Here is a 21,667-nt window from a genome sequence, read left to right as displayed (position 1 = left end):
AACAAGGACAATTATATCCAAGAGTAGCACAACAATAATAAGAAAACAATATTTTACGTGATATATACAATAAATCACAAAGATTCGATTCTTAACACAAATTGCTTGTTAAGGATTGATAACCCTCCATAAACTGACCTAAACCTGCGGAGCTACCCACTAATCTAACTTAATATGACTTAGGGGGGGGGGGGGAGTTAGTGCTCAATAGTTACATTGTGTGAAAGGGCCAAAGATTTAGCTAACGCCATGGTCTGGACATTTTGTCTGGTTGACAGACATTTATCTATAATACAAAGTAGAACGATGTATGTCCGTCTGTCTGTCCGTCTGAAGCTTAAGATCTCGGTAACTGCTGAACCGAATGAGCTCTACTCTTCAGGGAATATACCTACTGGTCCTGTGGTGGTTTTAAGATATTTTCTTGGGGGGTGGGACACCCCCAACCCCCCAAAATACAAAAAAAATCCCCCCCCCAATTTTTTTTTTTTATTATTATTGCAGAAGTTTTCCTTGGTTTTATTTTATTTTATTTTTTTTTTGCAGGAGATTTCCTTGGTCCTTTTACGAATTTCACCTTAATTTTTTTTTTATCACCTCTTAGGGCAAAGCCCCTAGAGGCTAGGGGCGAAGCCGCTAGTTAATTATAAAGTATCTGCACTTCCAAATAATTTTTACATATCTAAAAAACTTTTACAAATACAAAGAATTTGCATTTGTGGCTTGTGAAACTATTTGTTATAACACAAAATGCAACTATAATAACAATTTAATAAAATATTATTGTAATGGAATATGGTTATTTTGCATGTTATTTTCATGGTACACAAGCAACTCTATAACAAGGTAAACTTTGTGCCCTTGTTTATCGATTTGTTCAAGATATGAGAAGTTTTGGCTTCAAAACCGATTAATATCCGCTGGATTAGAACCTGTTCTCAACCATACTTAAAAATCATTTATAGCATCCTAATACAGATCTTCCACAAATATTAGAATAAATATCATTAAAGTTTTGTTAGCTCGTGCTTAGGCCCCTCGGGTCTAAAAAACTGTTTTTATTTTTCAGTTTAATATCTACGAAAAATTGTCTGTAATATGATACTTTACATGATTTTTCAGTATGGCAGAGATTCGGTACATAACTAATAAAAACCTATCTTAAGCTACCTTTGCAATTATTCTCAAAAATGTTGTTAGCTTCATATTATTGAGCTGTTTTTTACAATAGTCCCAAAAGTCTTATAATACTTTTTTCTTATTCATCGGCCTTAACAACATTGGAGACTTTTATTAAATTTTGATTGGTTGGTTCGTTTTGTTAAGTGTCCAAACGGTTAGGCCACTAATTGTAATCTACAGAAGGGTTAATTTTGTGTATCATCATTGAGAATACACATCAATTTATCGGCCATTGTCTTATCCCTTTAGAACCCTGGCAATGAATACACAGAAACACAGTTTTTCTGTCTTTTCTGACACAAAATATAAATTGTTTTTCAAGTCTGCTGGGAGATTTTTATGTATTGTTTTGTCTCTTGAGTAACAATGCTTACAAAATTGTATACACTCAGTTTTAAATAAAAACTCACATTAAGGAAAACAAACAAAAAAAAACAATTATTTCGTTTTACAGATTAAAAAAAACCTTACTACTTTATATAATAAGATGTGAATAATTGTTAAATCACATTATGGTAAAGTATGTATCATTATTTTTTATGATTATTGTTGTGCTACATTATGCAATCAAAAAGGCATGATATTAGATAGAGAAAGAAATATTGATCGTTATGAGTTCCTATCATACAATTTACTGATAGACTTAGTACTTCACCAATATCCTCAAGGGTATCTATAATACAAAGTAGAACGATGTCTGTCTGTTTGTTTGTAGCGAAGGATCTCGTTAACTACTGAACCGATACGGTTCTCCTTTACAGCTTGGCTTCTCATAGTTTCCTAATATAGTATAATAGAGGTTGCACTGAAAGTATGTTAAAGAAGTTACATTGTTTCATTTATTTTTGTTTACTACTCTAGAATTATTTCTCTGTTGTATTGAGCCTATTTAGTAAAAGTTCATTAGCTATATGATATTCTCTGTTTAACATTATTTTCTCCTGGTCAATGCACTACAAACATATTTATACAAATCTAATCTATAACTGCAATTACATAAGTATACATAAATCAACTATGAAAAAAAAATCTTTTGTGTTCTGTTTTTGTGGCTATTAAAAATTGCCATAGTTGAGCTAAAATCCGGTTCATTCTGAATAACTCTACAATCTTTAAATAGGGGTATTGTTGAATGTTGCCTATCATTATTTGCTACAAAAAAGAGTAAATTTGTAAGTTTTTAGTCAATTCCACAATAAAGTAAATTATGTTTAAGGAATAATTAAGAATGTAAAATCCAAAGAAAGGTTAAAATCATTTCTTATAACTTTTATCATTAAGATTATTTATCAATATTAATTATTAAATTTTATACATATTAGTTGTGGTAACTTATAAACTTATTTTAAAAATTTTACTCATCGTATAAACTATTGAATAAAGTAAAGAGGTGTCTATTTGCCGAATTATTTTATTAATCTACAGAATTTTCAGACATTACTATAGGGAATCTTATTTGCAAAATCTTATTCATAGCCAAAAGAAAAAATCATCGTTGAATTGAAAATAAATAAAAATATTTGCGATTCCTATTTTGATATATTTAACCATTTTTCATGCAATACAACGGATGTACAAATGTTATGCCTATAAAATCAATTTATTGTAATATGCCAATACCACAAGATGTCCACAATATATCTGTACTATACAAACTATACAAATCCTTGATATAATGTATTATTATGATAGAGAATCTGGTCAGAAATTGCTGATTTTTTTTTTTGGGGGGGGGGGGTTAGCTTTAGTAATTTTTTTTAGTTTTGAAGTGAAAAAAACTAACCAATTTCAGGTCTAAATAATAGTTTTCGCCAATTTTTATTTTGTTGTTTTATAATATTGTATAACTATAAAGTAGTAAGGTAATTTTGTCTGTAGCTTAAGATTTTAATAGCTACTAAACCCCATATTGAGGAAGCCTCACACAACGGGGATGGTTTTAGGCTATGTTACTCTTAGATTTACGTCTTTTTTTCTGCCCTTGCGATTACTAGTTACCTTATATAACGACTGAAAATTACTGTAAGCCAGTTTTGTCTAATAACTAGAGAAGCTTTGAAGGTGAACTAATTATAGGTCAGAAATAATGTTTTAACGTTAGCTGCTGCCAATCTTAGAATAATTTGCTTTTTGTTACGTTTTTTCATTAGCTTTGGGCCTGAAACCCCCGTATATTATATTTTAGTATTATATTTATTATGCAATATAATTATTTTTGTGTCAACTATATAGATCTAGCTAGGGGTAATATCATTTATATCTTGGAATTATACCATTATTATATACATACAATATAGTACTGGGATAAGTTTTAAAGAAAAAATGTTTATGATCTATTTGAATTTATTACATTTCTTCAAACTAACTCCTTAAGCTAGGTGTTACCTGGCAGCACCTAATTAAAATTATTCCATATATCATATTTACATAATTTGAAAGTCTGGTTTAATCTGTCAAAATTAATTATAGAAGTCACAAATAAATCTGCATTTAAATACATTTTAATAAAAATTTCAATATCAACTATAATGAACTTTATTTTCTACTTTTAATCCCTTTTTGTGACATATAAACCCTATACACAGGCATAATATAAAAATAGGCTTATACTAATATATAAAATTGCTTTTCCTTGTGTCTTTTGCATTTATATTATCTTTATAGTATTGCAATATTGAGTATAACTAGTGGTTGTGCCCCTAGCATCTAGGAGATCTGTTTTCGGAGGGATGACATGGGCGTAGAGAAATAGCTTAAAACAATCCCGGATCCTATGTAAAGATGCCTTAAAAAAGAAAAATCAATAGGTTCAGTAGTTATAAATTATTTAAGCTTAAGGCAAAAAATATCTTAAACTTTATATAATAGGCTAACTAGTGGCTGCGCCTCTAAGTTCTGGGGTATATGATTTAAATCTGCTCAAGATTACTATCGTTCTGTTAGACCCTAGGGTACAGACAGACATACAGATACCCTAAATATTTAAGATAGGAAATAAAAATAAATATATGCAATAAAGGTGCTCTATTCATTAGTATTTGTTATTTTATCTAAAGACAGGGACATCCAAGCTTTTTATTTTTAGAGTTGTAAAATTAGGGTTTTGAAAGGCTTGAGGGGGGTAAACACCACTTTACCCCGTCTCTTGGATATCTATGTTTTAAGCGCAGCTACTCTACAAGCATATATTTATATTTAGGTTCAGCGCCGAGGATCCTGATTCTGGACGGAGGGATTATTTCATCTCTAGAAATATTCAAGTAGATCTGACAGAAATAACAACTAAATCTATCAGAATTCAAGATCCTAGGTAAGTTTGCTATGAACGAATCAGCCGTTCTCTTCAACAAAGGTCTTATTTTAAAAAATAACTGGGGGAAGTTTTTCCTACGCCTGACCCCTGCGAAGGACCTAACCCTGCGTGGCGTAGATATGCAGTACCTAACCTAACCTGACTTAAATTTATCAACAAATAAATAAGAATTACCCATCCCTTTATTTTAAATTTATTTAGAATATAAGGAGAGTGGGTTATCTGCAGTTGCGACCCTCAGCATCTAGGGGAGTTGTAGCAAAAGGGGGTGGTAGTAAAAAATCTCAAACTTTATTTTAAAATGAAATAGCTTAAAACCATCCTGGGACCTATTTTAACCTTATATTAGATATAGAACTCAACCAGTTTAGACGTTGTCGAAATCTTAAACTTTAAAAAGAAAAACGTATCTATATTACAAAGTAGAACAATGTCTGTCTATCTGTCTGTCCGTCCGTCTGTCTGTGTGTCCGTCCCTTAAGATCTCGGTAACCACTGAACCGATCGGATTCTACTCTTTAGGGTATATACCTACTGGTCCTGTGGTGGTTTTAGGCTATTTTCTTGGGGGGTCAGACACCCCTAACCCCCCCAAAAACAAAAAATCCCCCCATTTTTCCTAGAGGCTAGGGGCGAAGCCGCTAGATACTTTATATAATAGTATTGTCCTATTCTTCTTGCTAAATACACAGAAAAATTATATTTTTTTTTGTAAATGAAAAGTTTTGCAAACTTTTATGTAATTATTATTCAAGGTAAATATTACCTTCTTGTCTAGTGAGAGACCAATCCTTAAAAATGGTCTATCAAAACACTGTCAGGAATTATTCAAAGCAAACATTACTTTCTTGTCAACTACAGAACAATACTTAAATAATGTCCATTAAACCACTGTCAACTAATATCAAAGAAGATTTTACTTTTTTTTTGTAAATAGAGATCAATTATTTAAAATGGTCCACCAAAACGCTGAGAGATTTTATTTTTGAGTAAATATTACCTTTTTTCAACATTAGAGGTCGCTAAGCTTTAGAAAACATTTTATGGGTGCTATACAGTAATGAAAAGTATTGTCTGTGTGTATCCAATTTTTAAATTCTTTTAAGGATTGATCTTTTGTAATTTTTGTCAAGAAGTTACCACATAAACAGCAAAACCTTTAAGACAGGAAAAAATTATAAAACTTTGGCTATGCACTAAACTTGACTTTTTATGATAATGAAAATTTCAAATGATAGAGTACTTCCTCTTTTATACTTTTTCTTTAGGGGGATTTTACATTACAATGATAACCTCTAGAAAAAGGACACGCAAAAAGCTAAGTTTTGGAAAATATACCTAAGGACGTCAAAGCATTTTTGAGGGGGGTTAACATCCTTTTGACTCCTCCATGGAAGTCATTTTTTTATAATCTGTATATTATTACTTGGATGTTGCACCAGGTTTTCATGTACTCTGGCTAAAGTAACGATATCCACCACCTATATCCCATACCCTCCCCTCCTACTGGATTAACGAACTGAAAAATAAACTTAAATCCATGATAGCAACTTAAATTTACGACATATTTTACCCTGTCAATATATCCACGTATCATATATCCATCATAAACCACTTAAAATAAAAATTTTTAGGATTGCATATCTGGAAGGAAACATTCTGCGAGGTATCAGTGTTGGCCGCACAGAGGTCCAGGTTATATCTCCAGTAACAGGACGGGTCATTGGCTCCAGTGAGATCAAAGTACAGCGCAGTAAAGAAACTGTCACGGATATCAATGTTAAGCTAGTTACAGGTATTATGTATAGACTCAATGAATACATAAAAGTATTTCAAGTATGGATACCGATTAATATCTGTTTTTTAGATAAATGACTATTAATGTTTAACTAATTTTAAAAAGAAAATAAATAGCATAAAAACATCCTAAAAATTAAATAAAAAATAAAATATCCTAAACATTTCCCAGGATTAATTAGAAGCTTTCAATGGAGAACTGAATTATACAGTAGCTTTCGAAAAATTAAGCTACAGACTAAAACCTTACTTTTTATGTAATAGGATGAATAATAACTGAATTTGTTTACATACAAAATGTTTTCATACTAAAAAAAATTTTCAGGTATAAACCTGGCAGTTAGTCTGGAGCCTGATGAGGGTGTGTACACTCCCACTGCTGAAATTGCCAGCCAGCTTACCAGCAAATATCAGGTAAAACTTTTGTAATCAACTTTTTCTGTCTGTCAGTCAGTTACACTATGGGGGAAATGTGCTTTTCTCGGCTGCTATTAAAGAAGGACAGCTGAAATTTTCAGTGAAGCTTCCTATGACATGTGTGCATATAGACAATACATTGTTTTGTCCATCTGTTTGTCAGTCATGCTTCAAAAAAACATAAACCATATTTTTAAAAGTCTTCCTGAGTTTTTATATATTTAGTATTCACTCACTTTCTTTTATTTGTTATGACAACAGAACATCTCCGCTATAACTTACTTTTATAACTGCCCGTTTATACATTCCATGATTGTTTGTGCTTCGCTACTTATGAATGTTCTCATCACTGTTTTTTTCCATACTAAATAATTCTGCAAATAATACTAAATTTAATTTCTTATCAAATGGGGTTAAACAACGAATTACATTCAAATTTAGATATTTTAAAATTTTAGTGTGAATTCAGAATTGTACCAAATATCAATTCATTAGTTTCTAAACATATATCTGCTAGGGTTTTGCAGCCGTTTTTACGGCGGCTGCTTGTTATATTTAGATTTTTATCCACAACTATATTGACAACTGCCGATTTCCCTAAGCTGTAGATTTTAATATGGCTCGCTATAAGAGGATTCTGAAAACATCTACTGTCAAATAGAACTGCGGCTGAATGCGGCTAAAGCTTTCTTAATACGTCAGCGGCCGCAGTACCCTGCTAGATCCTATTAAAATCGAATTTCATTTTCCACAACCTAGTTGTATTGAATTGAAATATGAATATTTGAATAAAGATGATATTTAATACAGAAATATTATTAGACAATATTTAGACCAGAACAAGCATTGCTTTTGGAAACGTTTTACAGTTAGGAGGTTGAAGATGTCTTGGCATATATATATTTTGTACTACCTAATTTTATTTTAGCCCCTATTCTGTTCATTATCATATAAACTTGGCCCTATTATTTTTTCGAGAAATACTCAAATTTTCAAAATTGAAAAAATAAATTCTAAGAGGAGAACGCCCAAAAATGTTATCGTAGATTATATTCAACCTTTTTACTATTACAGTTTTGAGGTTCTGAGTTTTGAAACAAATTCTCGGCAATGCCTGATACTTTTAAGGTTGCATTTTCGTCTAGCAACCGCGATCAATAATAATATATGGTAAGGTGCGTTTAAAAATTTTGAATTTTAAATTATTTTGTGTTTTTTTTTTAGGAGGGAATACTTGATATTGAAGTTGTATTTTCTGATGGCACTACAACACCTCTAAGGAAAAAGTTATTCAGCTTTTTATCATATTTATCATGCGAAGAAGTTTGCTGTCTGTCTGTCTTTGTAAAGCAAAATATTTTAGCAATCGCTGGATGATGTTCTTCTATCTAGACGAAGATCTTCCTGCTACTTTAGCCATGGTTTTAAGCTGTTTTCAAAGGGGCATGTTTATAGTCTAAGAAATGGTGGGGGTGTGGTGATTTTTTCTTACTTTAGTTCAGATATTGTTAAGTCATTGTAGATATAAGGCCCCGGAGAGTAAGTTAGGCATATGAAAAACAAGGCCTCTTATTTCTATTTATTTTGAAAATAAGGGGGGAGGGTTATAAGTGCTTAAACAGCATCCTGTAAGTTCTCATTTAAACCACATTAGATTGAAATTTGCAATATTATTTCCATTTGAAAATACGAGAAAAAATCAAATGAAAATTCTGGCCACATAAAAGCGGCATAAAGAATGTTTATGAGACAACCAAATTTTTATACAAACAAAATTTCATTAATTTCAATTCTTTAGATAGTTGCATTTTAAAATAACACTTTTTTGCATTTTTGTGGTGAGAATTTATTTACGCAAAATTTTTGTTCTTATTTACTTGATAATGATTGTAACTTTAAATTTGCCTTAAAACTTTTTTTGCTGATAATAATGAGGTCTTCAAAATGTTTGTTTTCAAAAAAATATTTTATTTTTTTAGGAAAGTTTGTTTGTTAATAAAATATGTTAACTATATTTATTTTTCTTCCAGTTAACATATAAACATAGACTATAAACATAATCTCGATCATTTTTAAAGAAAAATCTAATTGCATTAGATATTTTTTCATTGTAATGATTTCTATTTTTTACACTTAAACTATCTAAAGGCTAAAAATAAAAAAATATAACTCCAAGAAAAACTTTCCAAAAATAGAGAACTGAATCGGTTGAATGATTAACGAAATCTATTTACTGCAATATCTGAAAGCATTTTAGTCGAAGTAAATCATCGAAATTGTATGTCAACATTAGCTTTTAGGTTGGATATGGATAATATAAGTTTCATGATAATGGCAATGAGACGATGCTGTGAGTATTGGTGCAAAATATATGACGTAACAAAAAAAATTAGCCAATGAGAGTCCACTATAAATTTTACCATTGGTCAATAACGGCCTCTCATTGGCTAATTTTTTTTGTTACGTCATATTTTTTGCACCAATACTCACAGCATCCAATGAGACATTTTATAATCCTTCCAAAAACATGATACAGTACATTTAAATTAATTGTCTAGGCTCTAACCGCAGTAGACAAAGGACATTAAAATTACTGCATTGCTTTTTATTCAAGGGGGGGATATGATAACTAAAGTATTACAATTTGGCCTCTAACTTCTCAGCCAATCAAAGTTGTCATTGTTGAAACTTCTTTTTAGCATCCTAGGGTACAATATTCTGCTATTGGGCTAATCCTAAATATTTTGTTAGGTAGCCTAGGAGTTAAGGTCTTGCATATTCCTTTATATATATGTAGGTCTAACTTCTAGACTAGCCTAAGTAATTACATAGGATTTGGCCAATTATTTTTATCAACAAACAATATTTGAAATAGAATTATGATAATTGAATAGGATAAATAAGAAGACAAAAATTATAAAATATCCATCTTTGCACACAAAAAAGCTATGAAGCTTTAAAAAGTGTCTCAAAAATCAGTCATGTGACGTCATAAAAATGAGGTAGTTATCCATCTCTTTTTTAGGGGTTTTCTTTCCCACTTCTCCTCTGATCCCTAATTTTTGTATATAATTTAATTTTTATATTATAACTTACATATAACAAACGTATAGACAAATACAATAATTAAAGAATAGCTGCGCTATTTAAAATTGATAACCTGAATAACTTTAATTCTGATAACAGTGATCTTGACCCTGACGAGTACTTGTTATCAGTGGAAAGTTTGAATCCAGAAATCATCGCCTTTGCTCCAGCCGCTGGCTCTACACATCCAAGGTGGGATCTTTGTCATGGTTTGGACAATGGATATAAAATAGTAGATATTGTTACAGGGGAATTTTTGTCGGCAAATTAGGTTGCTGATATGATCCTCAGATATTGGTCAATTCGTTCCTCCATGGTCAGAGGAGGGGATTAGGGTCATAACGTGGGTAATGTGAGGCATTCATATCATATTATAAGGATATGCGAGAATCTCTCACAATATCCTCCACGTATTCTATATCCATTTTTATGAAAACCAGATTGAATTTAGCAAAACACATTTAGCAATTTCCCTCAAAGTGCCTTATCGAGCAGAGAACCCCCCTCTGTCCCCTTATTTTGAAAAAAGAAAGGATCTTTTTTGTTTGTTTATTACTTTAGATTAGGCTTAGTTAGGTTTTATTTTGGTTGTTTTGCATTTGTTTAAAATTACCATTTACATAACACTTTACATTATTCTTTTCTAGGGTTATCGCTGTGGGAGCGGGAGAGGGCGACCTTCTGAACGTCTCCATTGACATGGTAGAGAAGTGTGACCTGCGGGTGGGCACTCCTCTGGCCTCTGGAACCATCAACCTAGCGGTGCATACTTCTGGAGAACAGGCAACTACATCCTGGCAGGCTAAGAAGAAGGTTGGTCTTATAGATTTATCATTATTTGGATCTTACACCAGATTATTATGTACTCCCATAATGTGAAACTTGTATCTGGCTAAAATAATGAACCCCATGCCTCCCCCCCCCCTTTACCACATTCCCTCCCCTCCTACTAGATGAACTAATTGACCAATAATTGATGTCCATGTTTGCAACCGAAATTGAGGAAATTTTTCCTCTGTCATAAAATCAACATATATTCTTTATAAATTGTTGGTACAGTACATAGAAGCACAGTTTAAATATAAACAAGGGGCCAAATCTCATAAGAAAAAATAGGCTTGCCTAATCTTACATATTACTTTATATCTATGCGAGCTTTTCTATTTTTTCAAATATATTATTTTAAGTATGTGTAGATTTTAAACGAAAAGTTATGACTAAGCTCTTTAACGAATAAATGCGTATTTTAAAAAATACTGACTTTATCTTTTTCTTACATTTGTAATGTTCTAGGATAAGAAAAGAAAGAAGAAGCCAGCAAACAATACAAATAAGCCAATAGGAGGTATAAAATCTGTTGATATGGGAGATATAAGTGAGGTTCTGTCCAATATTGCTCTGAGAGATGACAACAGTCATAACATGGTGAAGAAACATTATTCACCCGATACACAGGTAAACACTGTGTTTTTTTGTCAGAATTAATTTGAATTAATTACAGGGATGGAAGGGACATTGGGCTGTTTATTACACTAGTCCCCAAAGTTTCGTAGTAAAGTTTCTTATTTGTAGGCTTAACAACTTTGGGGAATTTTGTTTTATTTAAGGAAACTATGCCTAAGTAGTGCAGCAAGAGTCTTGTAGAATTTAAGTTACTTATCTGATGTTATAATTTTATGGCGGTTTTCCTCAATTTTCCTATTTGGACACCTTCACCCCATCTTATTCTCCATGTATTTTAGTAATTTTGTAAAGTTTTTGTTTTACTTAAGGCTAGGTTATCGTTATATAAGATAACCCCGCAGGTTTAAGCCCCCACATTATTTAACTCGCAATTTAGGGGTCAACTAAGGGGTTAGGCACGGAAAAAAAAACTACCTCCTCCCTTTTTAGTACTTTTTAAGGATGAAATTGTTTTTATGTGCTCGCTAGGAACTTTGATGGAAAGTAACAATATTATTTTTAAAATAATCCTTCATTTAGGATCCAATTTACATCCATGCCCACGATGAGGCTACCACTCTGGAGGTTGGTATGTACATACTCCTGGGGGTCTTCTGTATCGCCATCAGTGTGTTCATGGCCTCCTGCTTCGTGTACGCCAGCAAACATAATCAACCACATGCCGGCTTCCCTCTACAGGTAGTGATTGTTCTTGTAAAACAAGGATTATAGGAAAAGATGATGGGACAATGAATTAATCTTTTTTTTAAATTTTTATACGATAAATTTTGTCTTTGGTAGATTATCCTATATTAGAAAGTAGTAAGGTTTTTTGTCTGAATTTTTGTTTTTTTGGGGGTGGGTATCTTCACCCTTCCAAGGGAATCATTTTCATATGAATAAGTATTGTTTTACTCACAAAAATTTGAAAAATAAATTATGAATTCTTAGGAACGAAGTCGTAGTGTACAGAACGCGCATGACTGGGTCTGGTTGGGAAGACAAACTCTGGACAAATCATCAGTATGCACCAGTGCTTCTAAAGATGTTATGGATACAAGCCTAAGGTAACATGATTGGGGTTGCGTAGCTACTATATAACATGGATATGTCACTGTCTATACATCAATGCAAACTGTAAGTGTTTTTGGTTCTTTAATATCAGGGATCCTTTAGATAAGAAAATTGATAAAAAGTTGATGGACATCCTCAATAATGACAAACAAAATTACCCTTCTTTAGAACAAAATCATAAAAAGTTTAGATTCTTGATATTAGTGCCCAAAGTTTTAAATCCAACGAATAAGAAACTTAGGGTACCAGTGTATTTTACAATCCAATTTCCTGTTCCCCCCTGGTATATTCTGTGGGGGGAATATTTACTCAAAAAATTACTAATTTTGTTTTTATTATAAGATTATAATTCACAGTATGATATCACAATGATATTGGGTTTACTGTTCTTTTTCTTAGAAATATTATTGGATTCATATTACTGCGCTACTTAAATGAATTTTTTTATTCTTATTATAATATTAATTTTTTGCTAGAAGTCGAGCCTCAAGCGCCTACACCGGCCGTGTACTAGGCTATCCCAGTCTCGGTACATCCGGCAGCACTTCGCGGATGTCGGAATCCGCGGCGGCAGCCCACGCCGCGGCTCATGCGGCTAGACGCGGACAGATCAACATAATTCCCAACCCCTGCATTGACTTCAGTAATGCTCAACGGAGTAACAGACAAACGTTGGGGCTTGCTAGTGGTATCAGTATGCAGGTAAAATTGATAAATATTATTCCTTTACGGCTTTGAAACCAATTAATATCACTGGATTAGAATCTGTTCTCAGCCGTACTAAAAATTCATGTAAAGCATCGTATCAAAGGCATTTTTCCACGAATACTAAAATAAAAATCATAAAATTAATTTCAACTATGATAGCCTGGGCCTTTGATACATAAATATTACAAGTAGCGAAGCCACCCTATTCATATTGTATATCCGCTCGAGTATGTCAAGGAATGATAATTTTGAAACAATTAAAGAGCAAAATTAAAAGATAATTATTAATTGGTGGAACCAAATGTCTAATGAAAACATGCATGAAGACTTTAACTATTATCAATTTTACAAAATATAAGGTTTTTGGAAAAACTACTTTCCGGTAGTCAAAATATATGATATATTTTATTGTATGCAATAATTACAACCCATATTAATCTGTTTTAGAAAAGTTTTAATACTACAATTTACATATTTAACACCCCTAAAATACAAATTTTACACATATCATTTTACATTTTATCAGGTGTACAATCCCATAATTGAGGAAGGATCAGAGCGGTCACTTGGCAACCTGGAGGAAGGTGTCTGTCCAGAATTTCCCAGTCAAGCTTCTATTCAACTTACAGCGCAACATTTCCAAAGGTATTGTTTTGTAAGAACATTTTTTAATGAAAGTTGTGCTGCAATAACAATCTAGCAAATTTTAGGTTAAAAATTTATAGTTTTATTTAGAGAAGCTCCTTTACAAAAAATAATCGATTTTCCAGTAGTTTGAAACAGTTTGACTAAATAGTGGCATTTGATAGATAGATTGTTAAAATATTTATTGTCCAGGGAAGGGACAATGAATGATAACTTGGTATACTTTTCTAATGATGCTAAACAACATTCTGCAGATAAAAAATATTGGTAGAAAAGTTCACTAAGTACCCAAAGTCTTGGAGCCAACGAATAGGATAATACGGTTATAAAACTCTGTGTACAAGCGTAGTTTACAGTCAAATGTACCCTACCTTTCGGGATATTGTCATACTAAAGTTTAATTGAACATATTTAGGTCACCATCATCAGCTAGCGGTCATCACCACAGCGCCCACGTGACGTCATCACACGGATCAAATCACGTGACCGCTCATCCCATAACAACAACAGCTGATCACCACCCAAACTTTATCATCCCGCTCGGCCCGGTGCCCGCCACAAACGCCCTAATGAACGGCGATGTTTATGCTGAGCTTCCGCGGCGACGAATGGGTGGAGGTAGTGTGGCAGGAAGTAGCTGCAGCGGTGGTGGCGGATATTCGTCACGCAAAGATTGGCAAGAACGCGGCGGTGCTGGGCACAATTCGCCGCGGGCCGGCAGACGCCACCATGGACATGCACATGAGTCATATTATAAACATTCTAGTCACCAATATCAGGTTCGGTTTTAATCTTATTATATTTGAGATGATTTAACACTATTTACTTCGCCCCCAGCCTCCAGAGAAGTTTGTGGTAGGTCAGGAAAATTGCCTAAAAATTCACCGAGAATAAAAAGTACAACCCATTGAGACTAGACATTTCCATCTTAAGCTTAAGGACAAAAAAAACTTGCTAATTTTATTTTGTAGAATATCTAAATAGTAATAACAGTAAAGTAATATACTATAAGAACATATTTAGATTAAAATTATCAATTTAAATTTTTCTAGGACGAAGAAATAACAGAGAAACTACTTAAAGATCGCAAACAAAGACATGTATATGAGCACAGGCGTGGCTGTTCAGATGACAGTGACAATAGTTTGAGTAGCCCCCAGAGCTCCAAACCATCTATTAACTCTGCTACGTATACCAGACCAAAAACAGACCCACAAAAGGTAAAAAATAAAGCATTTCTAATAACATTGTTCAAAATACATATAACCCCCATTGTTACTCCATTTTGACAATAGTAAAATCAAATGCTTGTATAAGAGTAACAGGGCGTTTCCGCTATTATTAGATAAAAAAATATCTTACCATTTCCACTAATAAATCTCATGACAAATCCAAATTTCAGGGTGACATTTTACCGGTGGGGTTTCCCGTCTTCTCCTCCCTGAGTCAGGAGACAGAGGATGAGATGGGGGAGGAGCCCCATGACGGGTTTCAGAACCCCTGGGAGGCACTTCACTCAGCCCTGCAGGGCTCAAAACATGAAAACAGCCTTCTCCTTCAGGTTAAATTTTTTATATTTTTATTACTTTATTTATTTACAAATTTGTTCATAAGTAGCAATAAAAAGTTACTTGTAATATTATTGAATTAACTAATATTATTTAAATAATTAATATTTAAATGTAGAAAATATTAATTTACATCTTTTTTCGTAAATGCTTCAGGGAAATTAAAGCCTTTTGAAAGCATTTTTAGGCTAGTTTGTTTGATATAAACAGGAAAAAAAAACTTTAGGATATAATAAAATCTTGTTGATTATAGATACTGTATTTGTAATAGTTTCATTTTTACAAAAAAAATAATGGATTTTTATGTTTTCCTTTTTTGTTCAGAAAGGTGCAGACCTGAGCTTGGACCTAGCGCCACCCGGCGAAGATCTAGACGATTTCCCGCCACCCTCCTACCAACTATTCAACCGCCAATCCCCTGCGTCTGCTCTGCCGCCCGATACATGGGACGACAATACTGACAGCGGCAAGGGGTCTCTGTCTCGGGGGGAGTACACACCCCTGAATCCTGACATCAACAAGGCTACACCCCCCAGATATGGGTCTCTGAAAAGGATAAAGGATCCATTTAAGGTAAAAGCATTAAATATAAATGGGTAAACATCCATTTTTTAAAAAAAAACTTATATTTTCAATAAATTTGTTAAAATTTACTTTTATCTTTGTTATAGGTGTCTGAAAAAGAGTCCCCAACGATCCCCTTGGAGAAGCTGAGCCCCACCACTATATTCAAGGACTCGCACCTGTCACCCCAGGACGCCATGCACACAACCTCCGAGGCTGTTAACGACTCCGCCGTTGAAAACTACTCCGACCTCTCTGAGCTATCACGTGACATGGACGACGATGATGACGTCAGCAGCGTCTGCTCCGTTACGTCATCCGAGCTGGGACCAATGGCAGCGCATCATTCTGAGTGTGGACCAATGGGACGACAGAAAACTTTGCCGCCAGATTCGCTGCCACTTGACTCGATGAAGCTGCGACAACAGATTGCGTCAGTGTCAGCCCTCTCCTCCCCGACCTATTCTCATGTGGTGAGGTGTCATCAGGACGCGCCAGCAAATCTGGATGAAATTGAGCTCGGAGCTCTAGACTATGAACAGCTGATGAATTACTTTGAAGGTAATACGACAATACTTTTAGAGATCTTAGTAGTGCAGATTCTTTACAGACAAAACAAAGGATAAAATCATATATTGATGCGCCATTTATAGACATTTTATTTTTTGTGTTTGTAAAGATTTTTAAAATAATTAAGCATATGTTTCTAATATATATTTGTATGTTTAGGTTTGAGAGAGTCTGCTGCCTGACAGTTTTAAGCCAAGTCTTCCTCATAATATAAATAATCCTTCTCTATCAAATCAACTTATTTTGGCGCAGAGCTCCTCCCACACTCAGCTAGTTACGCAGGACTCCTCCCACACTCAGCTAGTTGGGCAGAGCTCCTCCCACACTCAGCTAGTTACGCAGGACTCCTCCCACACTCAGCTAGTTGCGCAGAGCTCCTCCCACACTCAGCTAGTTGGGCAGAGCTCCTCCCACACTCAGCTAGTTGGGCAGAGCTCCTCCCACACTCAGCTAGTTACGCAGGACTCCTTCCACACTCAGCTAGTTGCGCAGAGCTCCTCCCACACTCAGCTAGTTACCTTCGCAATATTCTTTACTATGTACTACTCCATGTGGTGCACATTATATCTTAATCTTATGATTCATAATATCTAGTATGTATACAGATATAAATGGATAAACTTTTGGCTTCATTACAACTTTAATTTCATTTATTTACAATCAACCTTAAAGACTAAATTTATTAGGTTATAGTACAAAAAGTCTCTAAAAAAGTATTGTATATATTTTAAATAAAAAAGTGTATGAAACCATAAAGTTTTCCATAAAAAGTCAATATAATTTACCAATCGCCACACAATAAGAACTTGAATGTCTATAACTCAATATAAATAATTATCTTAAATGAACTAGCATTTATTAAATTAACATTCTATTCTATGCCAATATTAAAACAGATAATTAATTTTGCTAACAATCCGAACATAGTTGAGTCAAAAAAAAAATAACCAGATAAGTAATAATAAACAAAGCTTAAATAATTTGCCACAAAAGCATAAATGTAAAAATGCTTCTTTTTGAGATAAAAAATGTTCTAAAATCTAAAAATCCACCAAAGCCTAAATGTGTTAATTTTTTACTACAAAATGTTTAATTTTATATTTATCTGCTTAGCTGTTCAAAGTTTAAAAATGTGTATTATTTTAATCGCACTATTAAATTGCTTCTTGCACCAATAAGGGAATCTCATAAAAAATAGATCTATGAAAACTACTGTTTAATTATGCCAGTTTAAAAATTGCACTTTAAATAATTTAATTTTCTAATCTATATTCAATTAGCCTATTTAAATAAATGATTTTAATCAAACCAGTGCAGAATATCTTTTGAAAAACTTTTTCTTGGAATTCATTAGAACCTTTTGTTACTAACCCATCTCTTCCTAACTCTTTATATAGGGATAGTGCATTTTGAGGTAGAGCGGGTGCTCTATGACAAGAGTATGTCCGTATGTCCGACAGTCCAACTTTATAATGACTAAAAATTAATAAAATTTATGTAGCGAATTAACATTTCCAGTTCATTGAGTCCTTTTTTGCAAAGTTAAATTTACTTCTCTTTTTTCATCATATTTTTTGCTGTGCTATTTATGATCATAATTGTCCTTTTTAAAAGTAAGTTTAACAATATTCTTAAAATTGTAATGAACCCTCTTATATATCTTATGCATAGTTCTAATCAGATTTATATTCTAATCATTTTCATTCTTTTTTAAGTTCCTAATGCAATCTGAAATATGGAATTGGTTATTAAATTAAAAATTATTTCATATATTTTTGTTATAAAACAATTTCAAAATTATGTTCGATGAATCCATGTATTATAAGCATACTCACTTTCAGTTTGTCAGATTAATTTATTATAAGCAAGTAGGCAAATTAAAATCAATTAAAATCGACAAAAATTTATCAAATCTAACATGAAAAATCAATGCACTATATTGTTGTTTTTGCCTATTTTAACCTCAGTTTGAAAAAAGGTATTTAGGATAAAATGAGATAAAAATTCATACTACAATTTAATCTTATTTTATTCTAAATTAATTTACAGTTCGTTTTCTTGGACAAAAATGAAAAATCTAGTCATGTAAAAAATCTTAAATTTGCCCATGAAAATGAACTGTAAATAGAATTAATAAATTGTGATATTAGTCATATCTTATATTATTCTTTTATTTTTATGTCTGCAACACTTTTTACTTTATCTATTTGTTAAACTTTGTTATATTATAAAATAATTCACAAAGCATAAAAAGCTTCTCTTCACAGAAAAATATTTAATGTTTTAAAAATAGGATGAAATTCAAAAAAAATTTATTGCATCGTATTATAGACAGATTCCCGCGGATATCAAAATGAAAAATGATAAGATCAAAACCAAGTTTCTTTGCTCAGAGGGGCCGAAGGCCCGGGATAACAAAACTGGTTTCATTTTGTGATTTTTATTTTAATATTTGTGGAAAATTGACTGTAATACGATGCTTATTATGATTTTTCAATATGGCTTAGAATTGGCTCTAATCCAGCGGATATTAATCGGTTTTGAAGCCATACTGGAAATTCAATTATGTATAAAAAAATCTAAATATTTCTGACAAGAAAAGCTTTAGGATTTATTATCAAAGGATAGAATTTGCTGTTTTATTATAAATGCTAATACTTTTGTCACTTACTACTTATGCCTTTAGAAAAAATATGCAAAATTCTGGCTTTACCTCTTTTAAAAATTGTTTTTTCTTATAGCAACAGTTTATTTAAAAACGGACCAGTGTTTAAATTTTTCTAAAATTATTTTAATAGATCTCAAAGAACTTAATATTTAAAAATCCCCTTAAAAGCATATAAAAATATTTAACATTACTATAATAAGAGCAAAAGACAGCTGTCTTTTTCTGCCTGTTCAAAATATAAAAAAGTTCCTTGTGGCATTATTATTATCATAATTATTAAAAATCTTTATTGAATGATTCAATTATTATGAAATATATTGTATCAATTTTTACTTTGAAGTTTTTTTCTAGGTTATCAAAAAAGTATTTAATTGTTGAACTGTACAAAGTTGAATTGAAAGAAAAAATAGCAACCTTAGAGCAACAACCAGCTAACGTTACTATAGATCAAAACGTTGCTAACCCTCAAGGGACTTAGCGAGGACAGAAGCCCTCTTTTATTTTCAAAGTAGATAGAAACTACAGGAAGGTGGGGAGGGGGCAAATATTTATGCCAAACCCATGCGGTGCCCTACCATATAAAGCCTCTCCTAACCTGAAATTATGTACAAAGAAACGAAATCTACACCCCCCCCCCCTTGTTTTCAATTTATTTCAAAATAAAGCACGTTGAGGGAATCCGTCATCAAAACAAACTAAAGACTATGGTACAGTAACAACAAAGAAAATCTAATGAGATATAAATTGTAGAGTTTTGATGTGGAATGGGTAAAAAGAATTAATTGTTGAGTAGAGTTGTGAAAATTTACCCCGAAATTGATCAAATGCTTTGTCAAGGTCTTGCTTACATTTATTATAAAAAAAAATACTTATTTAAATATATTATTAAAGTCGTGCACAAATGAGTATGAAACAGCAAGAACCACCCTTCATAAAATTGCATTCCATGTTTCCGAATGCCAATGTGTTGAAAATCAGGGAGAGAGGGGAAATTGGTCTGTATATTAGACTAGTCCCCAAAAATTTGAAATAACATTTTCTTTGTAGTTTTACAACTTTGGGGACTTTTTTTTGAATGTGTCTGGTTGGTTCATTGAGTTGTGTTTCCAAACTTATCTACTGTAATCTATTGAAGGGGTAATTTTCTGTATCATCATTGAGGACATACATAAATTTATCAGTCATTGTCTTATCCTTTTAGACTCCTGGTTGAAAATGCATTTGAAATTCTATAGAAAAATGTAATGTTCATCATGTCATAATAAAATATATCTGACAACAAGGAAAATCCTTTTCCAGTATGGCTTCGAAACCGATTAATATCCGCTCGATTAGAGCCGGTTCTTAGCCTCACTGAAAAATTATGTATAGCATCGTATTATGGAAATTTTCCACGAGAAATAAAACAAAATTCTTAAAATTAAGGCTTCTACTTAAAAAACAGGTTTTAAACTATTATTTTTTCCTTTTAATATCCGCAGCAAGCTGTCTATAATACGATGTGAAAAATAAATATTTGTTTTACTTGCAAGAGAATGATTTCATTTACAGCATTGCATTGCAAAACAAAGATATGCAGAGAGAGGAAATGAGGGGGGGGGGGGTGTAACAAACATTATAAAGCCTTTTATTTTGTAGGGGGGGGGGGGGGGTAAACTGAGGGGTTTCTAGGGTTTGAGAGGAATAATCTAATGCATTTTTAAACAATTTTCTCGTATCCATTCGAATCCAGTGGTTAGGAACCGGTTCTCATCCATACGAAAAAACTATGTCTAGCATAGTATTATATCCGGTTTTCTACGAATATAAAAATGTACAATCATAAAATTAAAACCAGTTTTTTAGCCCCGAATCCGGTAGTTAGGAACCGGTTCTCCTCCATACGAAAAAAATATGTCTTGCATCGTATTATATCCGGTTTTCTACGAATATAAAAATGTACAATCATAAAGTTAAAACCAGTTTTTTAGCCCGTGCCTTCGGCATCTCGGGGCTAAAAAAACTGGTTTTAATCTTATAATTGTACATTTTATATCCGCGGAAAGCCGTTTATAATACGATGCGAGAAATAACTATTATAGGGGTAAAACGAGAGGTTTCAAAGTTTCGCACGCCCATATCTAATAATCATTCACAGTTAGGACTTCTCAGACTAGGGTGCAATTAAAGAGTTGTTTGTCTGTTGAATATTACTTAGCCGGGTTGTTGGACCTAGCGTTTAAGTGTCACATTTTCTGGTTAAAAAAGTAGTAAGAGTTTTGTTTACATTATACAACAATTTGAACACAGAAGTTTTTGTGTAAGATAAGCAAATTTTGAATCTATTTCTTATCAAGGGGTTGAAAAAGTTTCTTGCTTAATTGACTTAAAGAGCTTTGTTTGTGAAGTTGTTTGCGGAAATAATCAAGTTGTGGCGATTTCTTGCGTCGATTAGGCAAACATAATAACTATAAAATTACAGAGACAAATAAGCAGACTTTAATATGTGATTATTGGGTACTAGAGAGTCTATGGAACAGGCACAAATCAACTGATTACAGAATTCATTTAGAGCTGATTTAGTTACACGTATAGAATCTTAAATAGGAAGAGCAAAGTAGGAAGAATTCATTCATCATCATAACAAGATAT

The 21,667-nt window shown here is 32.7% G+C and overlaps 1 protein-coding gene across 1 annotated transcript in view; it reads left to right on the top strand.

The window, feature by feature from the left end:
* Window positions 1–19,368, top strand: part of dtn (transmembrane protein 132C dtn) — a 181,912-nt gene extending 162,544 nt beyond the window's left edge. The window contains exons 18-34 of the mRNA XM_080153486.1: window positions 4,382–4,492; window positions 6,130–6,290; window positions 6,618–6,706; window positions 7,934–7,989; window positions 9,896–9,988; window positions 10,444–10,609; window positions 11,090–11,251; window positions 11,780–11,938; window positions 12,191–12,306; window positions 12,790–13,015; window positions 13,548–13,666; window positions 14,082–14,445; window positions 14,719–14,886; window positions 15,069–15,227; window positions 15,559–15,807; window positions 15,906–16,359; window positions 16,528–19,368. Coding sequence (XP_080009612.1) covers window positions 4,382–4,492; window positions 6,130–6,290; window positions 6,618–6,706; window positions 7,934–7,989; window positions 9,896–9,988; window positions 10,444–10,609; window positions 11,090–11,251; window positions 11,780–11,938; window positions 12,191–12,306; window positions 12,790–13,015; window positions 13,548–13,666; window positions 14,082–14,445; window positions 14,719–14,886; window positions 15,069–15,227; window positions 15,559–15,807; window positions 15,906–16,359; window positions 16,528–16,550 — 2,875 coding nt within the window. The 3' untranslated portion in view covers window positions 16,551–19,368. The remainder of the gene's footprint in view (window positions 1–4,381; window positions 4,493–6,129; window positions 6,291–6,617; window positions 6,707–7,933; window positions 7,990–9,895; window positions 9,989–10,443; window positions 10,610–11,089; window positions 11,252–11,779; window positions 11,939–12,190; window positions 12,307–12,789; window positions 13,016–13,547; window positions 13,667–14,081; window positions 14,446–14,718; window positions 14,887–15,068; window positions 15,228–15,558; window positions 15,808–15,905; window positions 16,360–16,527) is intronic.
* Window positions 19,369–21,667: the final 2,299 nt, after the last annotated feature.

The sequence above is a fragment of the Acartia tonsa genome, chromosome 3 (assembly GCF_053477335.1).
Source record: "Acartia tonsa isolate MP-2025a chromosome 3, ASM5347733v1, whole genome shotgun sequence".
Taxonomy (NCBI): Eukaryota; Metazoa; Arthropoda; class Copepoda; order Calanoida; family Acartiidae; genus Acartia; species Acartia tonsa.
Note: the sequence above shows the minus strand (reverse complement) of the source record. Positions and strands in the feature narration are given on the sequence as shown.